The 13,818-nt window shown below is 42.2% G+C and overlaps 1 protein-coding gene across 1 annotated transcript in view; it reads left to right on the forward strand.

Moving 5' to 3' along the window:
• Nucleotides 1-417: 417 nt before the first annotated feature.
• Nucleotides 418-13,818, forward strand: part of EP300 (E1A binding protein p300) — a 70,840-nt gene continuing 57,439 nt past the window's right edge. Inside the window, exon 1 of the mRNA XM_070411190.1 lies at nt 418-1,652. Within this exon, the coding sequence (XP_070267291.1) occupies nt 1,559-1,652 (94 nt within the window). The 5' untranslated portion in view covers nt 418-1,558. The remainder of the gene's footprint in view (nt 1,653-13,818) is intronic.

Raw genomic sequence — 13,818 nt, forward strand, 5'->3', positions numbered from 1 at the left:
ACCTCCTTTCCGCCACCTGCGCGGTGACTGGCGCCTCCCCGGCGGGGCTGCCGGACTCCGTCACCCGGTTCCTACGGTCCCCTACGCAGAGACCCTGCCCGGGGACCTGCCCCGTAAGTGTCTACCGACTGAAAATAGATGCCGACTCCGTCCCCGGGCCCTTCCACATCCTCCCCTTTAAAGGGAGCCACCGGGCGACTCCGGGGGGAGTTTGCGGAAGCGCCAGCCGCGGTCGGGCCTGGGCGGATCCCGCGCGGGGCTGGCCCCGCCCCCGGCCCTCTCCCCCATTGTGCGAGCCGCTCGCGCCCAGGCCCCGCCCCCGGAGGCCCGGCCCCGCCCCTTCTCGCCCCCCCTTGGCTCATTTCCGGCCGCCGCCGCTACCGCTAGCCCGTCAGGAGGGTTCGGCGGAGGGAAGAAACAACAGCCGCCATCTTGTTTGTGTGCTAGGCCGGGGGGAGCGAGGGAGCGGGCCAGCGGGCCAGCGGGACGCCGGGCTGCGTGCGGACTGCGGGAGCCAGAGCGCGGAGGGGCGCCGGGCCGGGGAGAGGCGGCAGGGGCCGCGACAGTAGCGGGGGGCCCGGGGCGCACGAGCCGAAGCGACCGACCCCGAGCCCCCTCCCGCCTGCACACACCCCCACCGCGGCTCGGGAGCCGGGCCGGCGTCGACGCCTAGGGGGGACCATTACATAACCCCGCGCCCCGCGGCGCCTTCCCCGCCGCCGAGGGCGGCCCCGAGCGGAGCCCGGGGGGCGGGCGCTCCCGGCACCTGGCCCCGGGGGTGGGGGCCGGAGCGGCGGCCGTATTTATTTTCCGCGGACGAGGAGGGCGAAGGAGAGCGCGGAGCGAGCGGAGGCTGCCTGCGCCACCGCCGTCGCCGGCCTCCTCGGTGGCTCGGCGTCCGCTCGGGCGGCGGCGCTGTTCGGCTCGGCCCTCTGGTCGGGGAGCTGCGCGCCCGGCGTCCTGGCCGCGCCTCCGCCGCGCGATGTGAGTCGGCGGCGCCGGCCTGGCTCTCGGCTCGGGCGAGCTCCGTGGGGCCATTAGGGGCCGGTGCGGCGGCAGGAGAGTCGGGAGGGGGCACCGGGAGGAGGTGAGTGTGCCTCGTCGCCTCCTCCTCTCCCCCCCCTTCGCCCCCGCCTCCTGGTGGCGATGAGAAGGAGGAGGACAGCGCCGAGGAGGAAGAGGCTGATGGCGGCGGCGGAGCTCCGAGGGACCTCGGCTCGGCGGGGACCGGCCGCGGCGGGCCGGGGACTGCGCCGCTAGAGCCGCGAGTCGTCGGGAATTCGCCGCGGCGGACCCGCTCCGCCGATCGGTGTGCGCCCTCCTCCGGGCCTGCGCCAGGCCCGGCCCCTCGCACTTGCCCTTACCTTTCTGTCGGGTCCGCATCCCTTTCCAAGCCACCGCGGCCCGGCGGACAGAAAAAGGAACTTCCCCCCACCCCCCTCGGGGGCCGGCGGAGCCCCCCGAGCCCACCCCGGAGAGCGGGGCGGGGACCCCCTCCGAAGAAGAGATTTCCCCGGGATTCTCGTTTTCCTCGCCTGGATCTCCGAAAGAATTAAAAATGGCCGAGAATGTGGTGGAACCGGGGCCGCCTTCAGCCAAGCGGCCTAAACTCTCATCTCCGGCCCTCTCGGCGTCGGCCAGCGATGGCACAGGTTAGTCCCGGAGCCTCGCCTTGCACGTTCCCTTCCATCTTTTCGGCTTCGTGCACCTTTATTCTTCTCTCTGTGTGTTTTTTCTCCCCTTTTCTTTCTCCTATTAGTTCTCTCTCTCTCTCGATTAATTTTAAAGGTGTTTGAATGAGCTGGTCGAAGACGTCCAGTCGCCCAACCATTTTCTTTGCTTCCCTAATACATTCGTTGCAACATTATGTCATATCGATGTGTGTTCTGGAATTGGAGCTCTTTAGTGATGCTATAGAAATGGCCTTTATTATTGCTGCCATGCACTTTAATTTTGGGAATGCCAATGCATTTGTGGGTAAAGGTTTTTTATACAGTTTTACTTTTAATTTTGTTGTTGGCAAATGAGGAATTGCAAATCTTTTCTCCTTGGTTTCTCTTAACTCTGTTTCCACTACTTTTCACTCTTCCTTTTCAGTATTTTCGTTGCACAACATTTTCTCTTGAGAATGAGGGTGTAAGAAAAAAAATCTTTGTTTTATTTATTTACGTGTATGTGTTCCAGGATTTCAGGTTTGACGTGAGGTTTAACGTCAAATGTGAAATTTGGTTTGAATTATTTTACCTACCATTCTTAGCTTTTTTTTTTTTTTTTTTTTGGCTTTAAGAATTAATATGGAGCGCAGTTCATTTTACATCTTCCATTCTTTGGTTTAGGACCGAAATATCTGAAACTCTGGGTTTTCAAGTTGGGAGAGAGGGATATTTTCTTTGCAGTTTGTAGTCACTCTCTCTTTGGGGTGGGGAAGAAAAGAGATAACAGATTTTGTGGAGTGAGTTACTTGGAAATCAAGATAAGAAATGGAAAGAGTCCCAATTATGGACTGCAAACATGAATTGATCGAACATGTTTGAAATGTGCACTAGGTTTAGCATCTGCGTGTTTTTACCTTTTTATGCTTTAAACATATTTGGAGATTTCTGTTTAAAAAGCTCTACGAATTCTTTACTTCACTCAGTTGTGGACTAGCCCTTTCTCAAGAGATAATTCAGGGAGACTTTCTTCCATCATTCCTTCCTTGCAGTTAGTTTGGTGCTATCCTGGTGGCCACCGACCTTTTTTGCTGTCATAGTTGTTTGAGGTGCCAGGATAATGAAGAGGAAGAATGGCTGGCCACCTGACAGTCCACAAGATGTTCCCCCTTCCCATGAGCATCTCTTCAACTCCCCAAGAACAGGCTCAGCGTCATCCCTCCATCCACCAGTGAGAGTGCTTAATGGAGTTAAATGTACCCTTTGAATTTGTAGAGAACTTCTAAGCACGTTTCTAAGTAGGCTTCATTTTAAAGGGTGAAAATGTAAGGGGATAGCAAATGCTTTAGTTTCTTTTGCTTTTTTAAGAAAGATAACCTTCAAAATTTGAGGATTTTTGCAGTTCCTCTACTTCCGAGTTCCTCTACTTTTGCAGAGTTCCCATTACTTCAGGATTGTAACATTGGCAATGCGTGAACTTTGATCTGTCCTTATTCCTTGAAGCTTCTGTAGTCTTTCAGGGATTTTTCTTAACCTGTCTTTTTTTCTCAATTCATGCACATAAATATTGTATTCCTTTGCACTTATTAACATCACTTAGAAATTCTTATAGATCACGATTAGACATGTTTTCCCGTATAGATTTTTGGATTGTTTCTTTAATTTTTGTGTAATGTGGTAATGGATTTTACATTTGAGTTAGCCAGTGACTTGGGATAGTTTAGAAAAAAACTTCTTTTCTATGCATTATTTTGATGTCTCCTTATTTGAGCAGCTTAGTCTTGGAGTAATGCAAGGCCTGAAAGGAAGGCTCTGCTCAACTTCCAAACACCTCTGTTCAGTTGCACTACTGCATTCTCCATACTTGATCTGTGTAGTTGGTAACTTTAGCTAACTAATTCTGGGATAGTGTTTCACATGTCTGTTACACAGAAACTATTTTGCTACTTGATATATCTTTGAATAGTTGAGTCCTAAATGTATCAAGTGGGTTTTTATAATAAAAAAACTCAACATTGAGATTAACTCAGTCTTGGTACTAAGTATTTATTTTTGTTAGCTTTCTCTAAATTTTATTGTGAAGGTTGGTTCCCACCCACCCCCCAAACACCCCAAGCCCCCCAATTAAGATTCTATTCCAAGATTTTTTTTGTTCATTTTTAAAATCTTAATCTGGGTTTTGTTTTGTGGTTTTGTTACTGTTGTAGCGGTGGGGCGGCAAGTGTCAAGAAAATACTGTCTCCCTGTGAACTTTAAGTTGGTTCCCATTACATTTTTATTTTTTTGTCCACTAGTGTGTAGTATAAGTTTGCAGGCAACTTCTAACAGAGATACTTCACTTTTAACAACTTTAAAATTTCAAACTTGTAACTTCTATATTTTGAGTTTTGAGTTGTCACCTAGATATTTTATAAATGTGAAAGTAAGTTATTCCTTATACTTGGTTGTGAATTTTATCTAGAACTGGTCAAAATGATGCCATAATTCTAGACCTCAGAAACTTTTTTTTTTCTTAATAGTATTAAGTAGACCTACCAAGAGTTTGCTTGTGCCAGTTTTATAGGACAGAAGACTAGAATCTAATTGGGTTGACATTCGAAAGCATTACAAAACAAATTAGCATAGGACTGGTGCAGAATAAAAATGTGTTACTCAACGATTGTTCTAAAAAATTCCCAGGTTGATTCAAATAACTTGAATTAAGTTTTCATGTGTTGGAATGAGGAGGAAGAGATTTATTTTTTAGCTTTTGCATCTTTATGTTCCTGTTTCAATATTTGCACTTGAGTCATTAAAAGTTTTACTTTACTATGGTTAGGTCGCAACTATTTGATACATCAAATGACTTGTTCCCCCCCCCCCCCCCCCCAAAAATCATAAAAGCCACTTGTAAAAAAATTTTGGTACAATTAATGACAGAAAAGTTAACAGGTAAGTCCTGGAAGAATTTCTTGAACCTATTTCTAATAATAACCTGAGTGATGGGAATGAGGAGGATTACATGTTGCCTTCATTGCACACTGGACATGTTCTGTCACTGCTCTTGTAAACACTTAATGCTGTATGCACTGAAAGAACAGGCTCTGGAAAGATGGGTGACAGCAACAGCACTAGGATCTGGCATACTAAGTAGGTAAAGATCTTTCTGGTCCTGGTATAGTTTTGTGTCCCTACTTTGTACTCCCATGTCAGAATTGGCTTGAGTTTCATGCCTGTTTTTCATTTTAAAGGCGCAGGACAGCTAGAATGTAAAATACACTGCATTTTAAATATATATATTTTTTTATTGATTTCAGAAAGGAAGGAAGAGAGAGAGAAGAAGCATCAATGATGAATCATTGAGTGGCTGCCTCCTGCACACCCCACACTGGGGATTGAACCTGCATCCTGGCATGAGCCCTGACCAGAAATCAAACCATGACCTCCTGGTTCCTAGGTCGACGCTCAACCACTGAGCCATGACAGCCAGGCTAAAATATACTGCATTTTAACCACTAGAATGTACACAATAGAGAAGTGGCAAGGATTTTTTTTTTTTTTTTTTTTGTAGGGAGTGAGGGAGGGGGGTGGACCTAAGGGGGAGGAAGAGAGGGAGGGCCCGGGAAAAATCAATGTGAGAGAGAGAGAGAGATATTAATTGGTTGCCTCTCACATGCACCCATCTGCATGCCCAGATGGAGCCTGCAACCCAGGTTTGAGCCCTTTACTGGGAATAGAACCTAAGAGCCTTCCCTGCAGGGGCCAACACTCTAACCACTGAGTAACACCTGCCAGGGTGTGGCAAGGATTTTTTAAATGTCCATTTTACTTCCTCAAAATACCTTTGTATATTAGTGGCTTATCATCCTAACCAATGTTTTTGGTGGAAGCCATTTCTTTTTTCAGCTCTTAAACCTGCCAGATTATGTTTTAGTTTTTACACATTAATGTTTACATTAGAGTTCTGCTTCTGGAGTTTTTCAGTTATAGCTCTTTGACCCAGTGAGATATTACTGTTAAAATTAAAGTGCAAGACATTTTACCAAGTGCCTTGAACTCTGGCAATTGCTTATTCTCAAAGCTTTGTAAGTTCGTTTATAGGGCTTCAGGAAGGCTATCTGTGCTTGATGTGAGGTAAAGTGCCTGTTGTTAAATTGTAATAAGTCTTGTATGTGTTACAATATGGGTGCCCTTTCCAGTGTGAGTTCATGTTCTGTTGCAGAGGTAAGAAATGTATTGGCATATCCAGTGAATGGATGATGGGGATGGAGGAAAGGGTTCCTGCCTTGGTTGCCTTTTTGGTATTTTCTGTTTTACTTTGCTTTTCTACCTTCTCCTAGTCTAGTCTACAAAAAGGGTGAAGGTGTATGATTAAAACAATAAATTGAGAATTGGTGCCTACTGTTGTTTGTAGGGGCATTAAGTGATAAATAAGAAAGGAAAAAAGTAGCAAAAATGTTGCAGCTATAGTAGGAATGTAACTTCCTGGTATATTTATAAAAGTATTTCAGGAGTTAATTCTGCTAAACACCCATCAATAATGGAAAAATAAGACATGCTTCTTTAGTGGGCTTTTTTTGTTGAGATTTTAGGGTTCTCTCCTTTTAGAATTTTTGAAGTTGGATTTTTTTAGTGTGGCTTACATTAGAAAGATTAATGAACCATGGCCAGGTAACTCAGTTGATTAGAGCAGTGGTTGCCAACTGGTGGTCCGTGAGGTCCGAAAGGTTGGCAACCACTGGGTTAGAGCATCATCCCCGTATACCAAGGTTGTGTGTTCCATCTCTAGTTAGGGAACATGAAAAAACCTACCAATGAATGCAAAAGTAAGTGGAACAAGTTTCTCTTTCTCTCTCTCCCTCCCTCCCTCGCCCCCTTCCTCTCTAAAATCAATCAATAAATTTAAAAAAAGAAATTAATGAGTAAGATAAAACTTAAATTATGCCAAGTGTAAAATTTTTACAATACTGAATTTTGCCAGTGATTTTTTTTTTTCATGTGATGGATGGTAGTTTTGAAATTTTCATGGGAATTTTTTATTATTCAGTTCTCAAAAAAAGGTTTAAGAGAATAAATATTAATTGAGGTGTTAAGCCTCTTCTAAACAATTTGGATCTTATTTGTTTTTAGATGTAGATCTTTTTAAATAAATGGCCAAGAAGGTAATTAGAAGCAATTTAAAGTTGAGAGAGAGAGAGAGAGAAATTAAAACTACTGAAAAAAAAGTGAGTTGTTAAAAGATTGGGTTTTGAAGTCAGACTACTACTAGAGTTCAGGTCCCAGACCTGCCTTTATTAACTAACTGTGAGCCTTAGGCCAGTTTCTTAACTTCTCTGTATTAGCTTCCTCGCCTATAGTACCCACATTATAGTATTGTGGCAAGGAATAAAGGAGAATTCTCTTTATCATATGCTTAAGATAGTGCTTGCTGTAGCATAGTATGTGCTCATTAATTGTTAACTGTTTTTAAATTCACTACTAAGTAATAAAATATGGTAGATTTTAAAAACTTTTAAGATTTATTGATTTTTATAGAGAGAGAGGAAACGGGGGAGGGAGGAAGATTGCTTTGTTGTTCCACTTTTTTATGCGTTCATTGGTTGCATAAAACTTTGGCATATCAAGACGATGCTCTAACTAATTGAGCTACCCAGCCAGGGCAGTGGTAGACTTTTTAATGACTATATAGAGCAGGGGTCCTCAAACTACGGCCCTCAGGCCACATGCGGCCCGCCGAAAACATTTATCCGGCCCACCGGGTGTTTTAAACTATAGTCCGGCCCTCCAACAGTCTGAGGGACAGTGAACTGGCCCCCTGTTTAAAAAGTTTGAGGACCCCTGATATAGAGACTAGAAAAAGAAAGCCAAGTGCATGAAGTTCAGAGAGTAGTCTTAGAAGTAAGGCTTATGGTACAGAGTTAGTCTATATATCACCTACTCAGATTAAGTTTTTTGAGAATATAAGAATGTGGCAGCAGAGATTAAAATAAAAGTACTACATATACTACTGTCACATAGGGTGTCTTGTTTATGTAATTGAAATTAAAAATCAACAAAGTTTTAAGGCATAATGGTAAATCAGAAAACATTTTCTTGGAAATGCTCACGATAAGAATGGCTTTTTGCTAAAGAATTGTGTGGTTGAGCACAATTTTTTTCTGTTACGTATTTGCTTATCTGGGTCTTAAAAGAATACTTTCTTATAAAGGAGGAAGGAAAGTAGGAGCAGTGCAGTGCTTCTTAAATTTTTTTTTACCACAAGAACTACATTTTGCGTATAAAAACAGAGACCCTGTCTTAGCAAGTGAACACATAATACCCTTAACTATTTGTAATATTTGCATTTTTATTTGTAATAATTGCATTTCATAGTTGTGACCCTCTACATTGAGTTCATGCCCCTCTATTGGCTTATGACCCACAACTTGAATAATACTGCCTTAGAAAAGTTGACAAGGTAACAGTTGTCCTGTATTGGATCAACATTTTCTCTGTGCTAGGTATTTGTCTTCAGTACAGGGAATACTCTGATAATCCAGGCAGACAGACCCTTCCTTCCTGGAACCTATAGATAGGGGAGGAGAACAACATTCAATTCTGATGTGACCAGCATTGTACTTGGGAAGTACAGTGTATATTGGGAGAAACAGGAAGACCTAACCTGTAATTACTATTACTCTGGTGGCTATCTTTGAGGAATTGGTGTCTGATCTTGGGATCTGAAGGATAGATATATGGTTAGTAAGAGCGAGCCAAACTGGGAATAAGAGAGTATGGCCTGTTCAGATCCCCAAATGTCCGGAGAGATGAACAAGGGGCCAGTTATGCAGAGCTTATAATGCTTATTGGAGTTTAGACTTTCCATTTTAGCTCTTTCAAATGAATGGAGCAGTATTGTACCTTAGATGATAGACTAAGTGAGGAATCGTTTGGATAGGAAGAGGGAAAAATGTGAAGCTGAGAGACCAGTGAGATGCCTGTAGTAGGATTCTAGCTGTGATGGGAGTGGCCTGGATTAGAAGACGGAAAGAAGTGGAAAAGATTTGAGGGAAGGTGATGGTCAGCAGAACTTAGATGTTAGGATATTGCAGTGGAGGAATCAAGAATAAGTTCCAAGTTTCAAGTTAGGGTAGCTGGATTGGTAAGGATGCCATTTACTAAAATAGCAAACATAGGAAAAGAAGTATTTATGTATAGCTATGGGAGAGGGTGGTTATGATGAGTTAAATTTTGGACATTTTGAAGTTGTGTGATTCTCCTAAATTGAGTGGTCACTGTTTCTATTTGGTATGCCTTTCTTTCATTTTAGCCAACAAACATTTACTACTCACCAAATTTTAGGCACTCTGAATTAAAGATGAATTAAAGTGTAGTTTCTGCTCTCAAGTCCTTTAGGATGTGGTGGGGTTGGTATACATGTATACACAATTTTACCATAAATTATACTCTGGTAAGTTTTTAAAAATAATCTGAATAAATGCAGAGAATAGGAATTATTTCTAACAGTGTGGGTTTACTGTATTTGGGAAAAACTTTATAAAGAAATGGGGTTAGAAGAGCTTGAAGGGTAACTTTTTCATAGAAGTAGGGAAAGTTGGATATTTCAGATGGAACAAATACAAGTGATTCTTTTTTTATTATTATTGAAGATATAGTCATTGATTTGAGAGAGAGAGAGACATTGATAGATTGCCTCCAAGAGGGAAGGGAGGGAGGGAGAGAGAGAGAGAGAGAGAGAGAGAGAGAGAATGAATCGATTGATTGATTGCCTGCGGCACGTGCCCCAACAGGGAATTGAACTTGTAACCTAGTTATGTGCCCTGACCAGGAATGGAACGGACAACCTTTTGGTGTACAGGACAGTACTACAACCAACTGGACCACCCAGTCAGGTCCAAATACAAGTGGTTCTTATGTGACTAGAATATAGGCTGTATGGTAGAGTGTTTTTTTTGTTTGTTTGCTTTAAATACATATTACTGATTTTTTTACAGAGAGGAAGGGCGAGGGATAGAGAGTTAGAAACATCAATGAGAGAGAAACATCGATCAGCAGCCTCCTGCACATCCCCCCACTGGGGATGTGCCCGCAACCAAGGTACATGCCCTTGACCGGAATTGAACCTGGGACCCTTTAGTCCACAGGCCGACGCTCTATCCACTGAGCCAAACCAGCCAGGGCGATAGAGTGTTTTAATGGGAGACAGATTGAAAAGGATGTTGGGGTCCTTTTATGAAAAAACAGGCTAAGGAATGTGACATTCATCTTACCATCAGGATAGAAATCTATGAGCCAGGGGAGTGACATGGTCAGGGAAAGTGGAAAGAAGAATTCTGGTTACGGTGTACAGAATCAGTAGCAGGAAAAGAACCTAATGGCAAGAGGACCATGGGTACGTCATTTATCTCTCAAAATGCATTTATCATTTGCTTTTGCAGTTTTTAGTAAATTGTAATTACCAAAGGGAATTTTTTTAAGATCCAAGTTTTGCCTTGGCCTGGCTGCTCAGTTGGTTGGAGTGCCATCTGGTGCACCAAAAGATTGCGGGTTCGATCCCTGGTCCAGGCGTGTAGTGAGGGCAACTGATCAATATTTCTCTCTCATAATGTTTCTCTCTCCCCCCCTCGATCCCTTCCTTAGGTGAGGATTTAAACATATCCTTGCGTGAGGATTAAAAATAAAAATGCAAGTTTTGTTTACCACTTGACATAATTGTAGAATATAGCAGATAGTCCTACCAATATAGAGTTGATTATTTACAGGTTGAGTTAATAGGGTTCATATTCAATAACAAAATAGTATAATCTTAGGGAAGCCAGTGTTAGCACCAGTTACTGCAGCTATACAATGATGAATCAGTCATTTCACACTTGAGTCTTCCCTAGCAGGGGCAGTGTTCTAAGAGAACTGAGTAAGATGGGTCTTTATTTTCCCAATTGCTCTTCAACCAAAACTGTTCTGCTTTTTAATTTTATTTTTTTGTTTTCATGTAAACACTACCAAGATGATCCCAAAGGATCCTTTTGCTCTAGGTTAATAAATTTACACATTTATATGCTTTAGAATCTTTAAGAGGCATTTCATTGGTTCTTTTTTATTTTTTAATATATTTTTATTGATTTTAAGGAGGAGGGAGAGAGAGATAGAAACATCAATGATGAAAGAGAATCATTGATCAGCTGCCTCCTGCACATCCCTACTGGGGATTGAGTCCATAATCCGGGCATGTGCTCTGACCGAGAATCAAACTGCGACCTCCTGGCTCATAGGTTGACACTCAATCACTGAGCCATGCCAGCTGGGTTCACTGGTTCTTAAAACAATTCCATGAGGGAGGGAGGGAGGTAGAATAAGTTTTTTACTACCACAGTTGGAACGTGAGGGCTCAATGAGGTCAGCTTGAAGACGGGTTTAAATCTAGGTCTTTAGACTCCTTGAGCAGTGCCAAGTTAGATACCAGTGGTTGTTGATGGCATTTAGGAATCAGAAATGCCCAGAACTTTTAGGAACAATCAAAATAGCAAAAGAGTAATAATGACAGTCAGTGATGTCAGATTAAATAATAGGGTCTGTTTGATTGGAGGTCAAAGTATATGTGACCTTTTTTACATAGTCTTCCAGTTTTAATCAATATAGTTAAAAATAAATGGTTTAACGTTGATGTAAGAGGACTTTCTATAAAGTTACTAGTAGCCCTGCGCACGAATCCTTGTGCCAGTAGCTCTCTGTGGGGCCTGGCTGCTCCACGCCCGCTGCCCAGAGGCCCATCCGCAGCCGGGTGCGGAATGCTTGCCTCATGACGGTGCAAGCATGTCCCCCCACCCCCACCCCCCAGCTGCTCTGTGCTTGCTGCCCAGAGGCTCTCCATGGCCGGGGTGGAACGCTTGCCTTGTTGCCATGGCGACGAAGCAAGCATTCCGCTAGGCTGCTCACACTGCCCACTCTCAGCGGCACGCCCCCCGGGACTGGGGGACTCCTGCAAGGCTGAGAGGACTGGGTGCTGCCATCTTGTGGCTATGGGCTCTGCCATCTTTGTGATGGAGTGACTGTTAATTTGCATACCCAATTGGATACAAGTAATTACAGTATGCAGTTGTAGAATTGCTAGAAACATCTTATTCCATGAGCATATCCTAGGTGCTATAGGAAATGTAAATAATAAATGAGACCCCTATTTTTCAGATACTTACAATTTGGTAAAGAAGTAAGATGTACACAAATACTATTTAGCTGTAACAAAAGATGGAAGATACGAAGTACATAGTTGAGGTTGTAACAGAGTGAGCCATCTTGGGAAATAGGACTACTGGGACCAATCATTGAGTTGAAAACCTGAGTGGTAACTACAGTTAGGTCTGTTGAATGTATAAGATTGCCATTAAAAAAAGAATGACCCTAAACCTTTATTTTTCAAGATCTACCAATGTAAACTCTCCTGTCTGTTTCAAAATGGAGCCTAATTGTGTAATGTGAGGTCACATGTTTTTCATAAACATAAAACAGCAACCAAGTGCATTTGGCTTTAGAATCCTTCTATATAATAAAAGGCTAATATGCAAATTGTCCCCTTGACTGGGAGTTTGACCAGGGAATGGGGCCATCGGCCAACCGCCTGTGGTCAGTCGGCCTGGACCCTACCTGTGCATGAATTTGTGCACTGGGCCTCTAGTAGGTTACATGAAAATCATAAAGACTCTAGGGCCTAGAGTAAGATTTCTATATTACTGAAGTTAATTTCTCCTCAATGAACTCTGTATATGGCTGTTATCTACTGACATTGAAAGGACTAATAAGAATAATACAATTATTTTTAATAAGAATAATACAATTATTGAGGTGTTAAGAACAACACTTGCCTCATTGAAAGTGGCTGATGAAAGTTTGCTCTTCTTATAAACCAGTCTTATTTCCTAATAGGGTTATGATTCTATTGAATAATAATACTTGATAACATTTTCATATTTTTAATATGTGCCGGCCAATATTTTAAATACTTTACATATATTAACTCATTTAATCTTCACAAATATCCGATGAGTATTGAAGTAATAAGCATATGGAAGTTCTCTATCCTATTGAATTGAAATTTCCAATACATGGATTTTACTGGCCATGTATGATTTTTAAAGTATTCACAAATAACTTTCTTATTTATGCAGAGTTGGAAACTAGGTTCTTCTGTATATACTTTAGAATCATCTTGTCTGGTTCCCTTAAAAACTGTAAGAATTTTTGTATTGGCACTGCATTGAATCTATTGGGGCAGAATAGATGTCTTTATATAATATCAAGGATTTGTACCTAGATGTTTAGGATATTATTCTATTTATTTGTGTAGTCTTTACTTTCACAATTTACATATATTTTATAGTAACATATTGTTAGATTTTTTCCTAAGTTTTCCCCATGCTATCATAAATTGTATTAAAAATTTTTTTCTAAACATCACTGATGTACAGAAATGTAGTTTAATTTCTTTATATTTGTAGTATATTTAATCACCGTGCTAACCTCTCACTTATTTCCATTTCTTTGCTTTGGATTTTCTATATTGATTTATCTCCATAAAATATGCTGTGTTTCTTCCTTCTCAGTTTTTTAACTTATAGTTTGTTTTTTAATATTATTGCTTTGGCTAGATACTCTAGTACAAGATTGAATAGAAGTGGCTGTCATAAGTATCTTTGTTTTGGTCTGATGCTAGACTACTTTTAATGTTGGTCCATTATGCATATTTGCTGTCAGATTTTAGGTTTTGGAAGAAACTTTTTATCAATTTAAAGAAGTCCCCATCACTTTCTTGATTTTTTAAAATGTGATTTGGTATTGAGTTTTATCCAGTGCTTTTCTTGTTCCACTTATTTATGCATTCATTGGTTGATTCTTGTACGTGCCCTCACCGGGGGTTCGAGCCTGCAGCCTTAGTGCATCGGAATGATGTTCTTACCTAGTGAGCTACCGGGCCAGGGCCTCCAGTGCTTTTCTTACAGCCATTGAGGTTAATCTTATATTTTCTTCTTTGTTAATATGGTGAATGACTATCTATATACTTCTAGTCTAAGGTTCCATTGCAAACCTTTCCCCCTTGGATTCCTGAGATATCCCAACTTGATCATGACAATACATTTTTAAGGCAGTAATGAACTTGGTTGCTTTCCTTTCTTTTTTTTTTCCAAGGGTTTTTGCT

Source organism: Myotis yumanensis, unplaced genomic scaffold (assembly GCF_028538775.1).
Source record: "Myotis yumanensis isolate MYYU_CA2020_CCGP unplaced genomic scaffold, mMyoYum1.0.hap1 SCAF_3, whole genome shotgun sequence".
NCBI lineage: Eukaryota > Metazoa > Chordata > Mammalia > Chiroptera > Vespertilionidae > Myotis > Myotis yumanensis.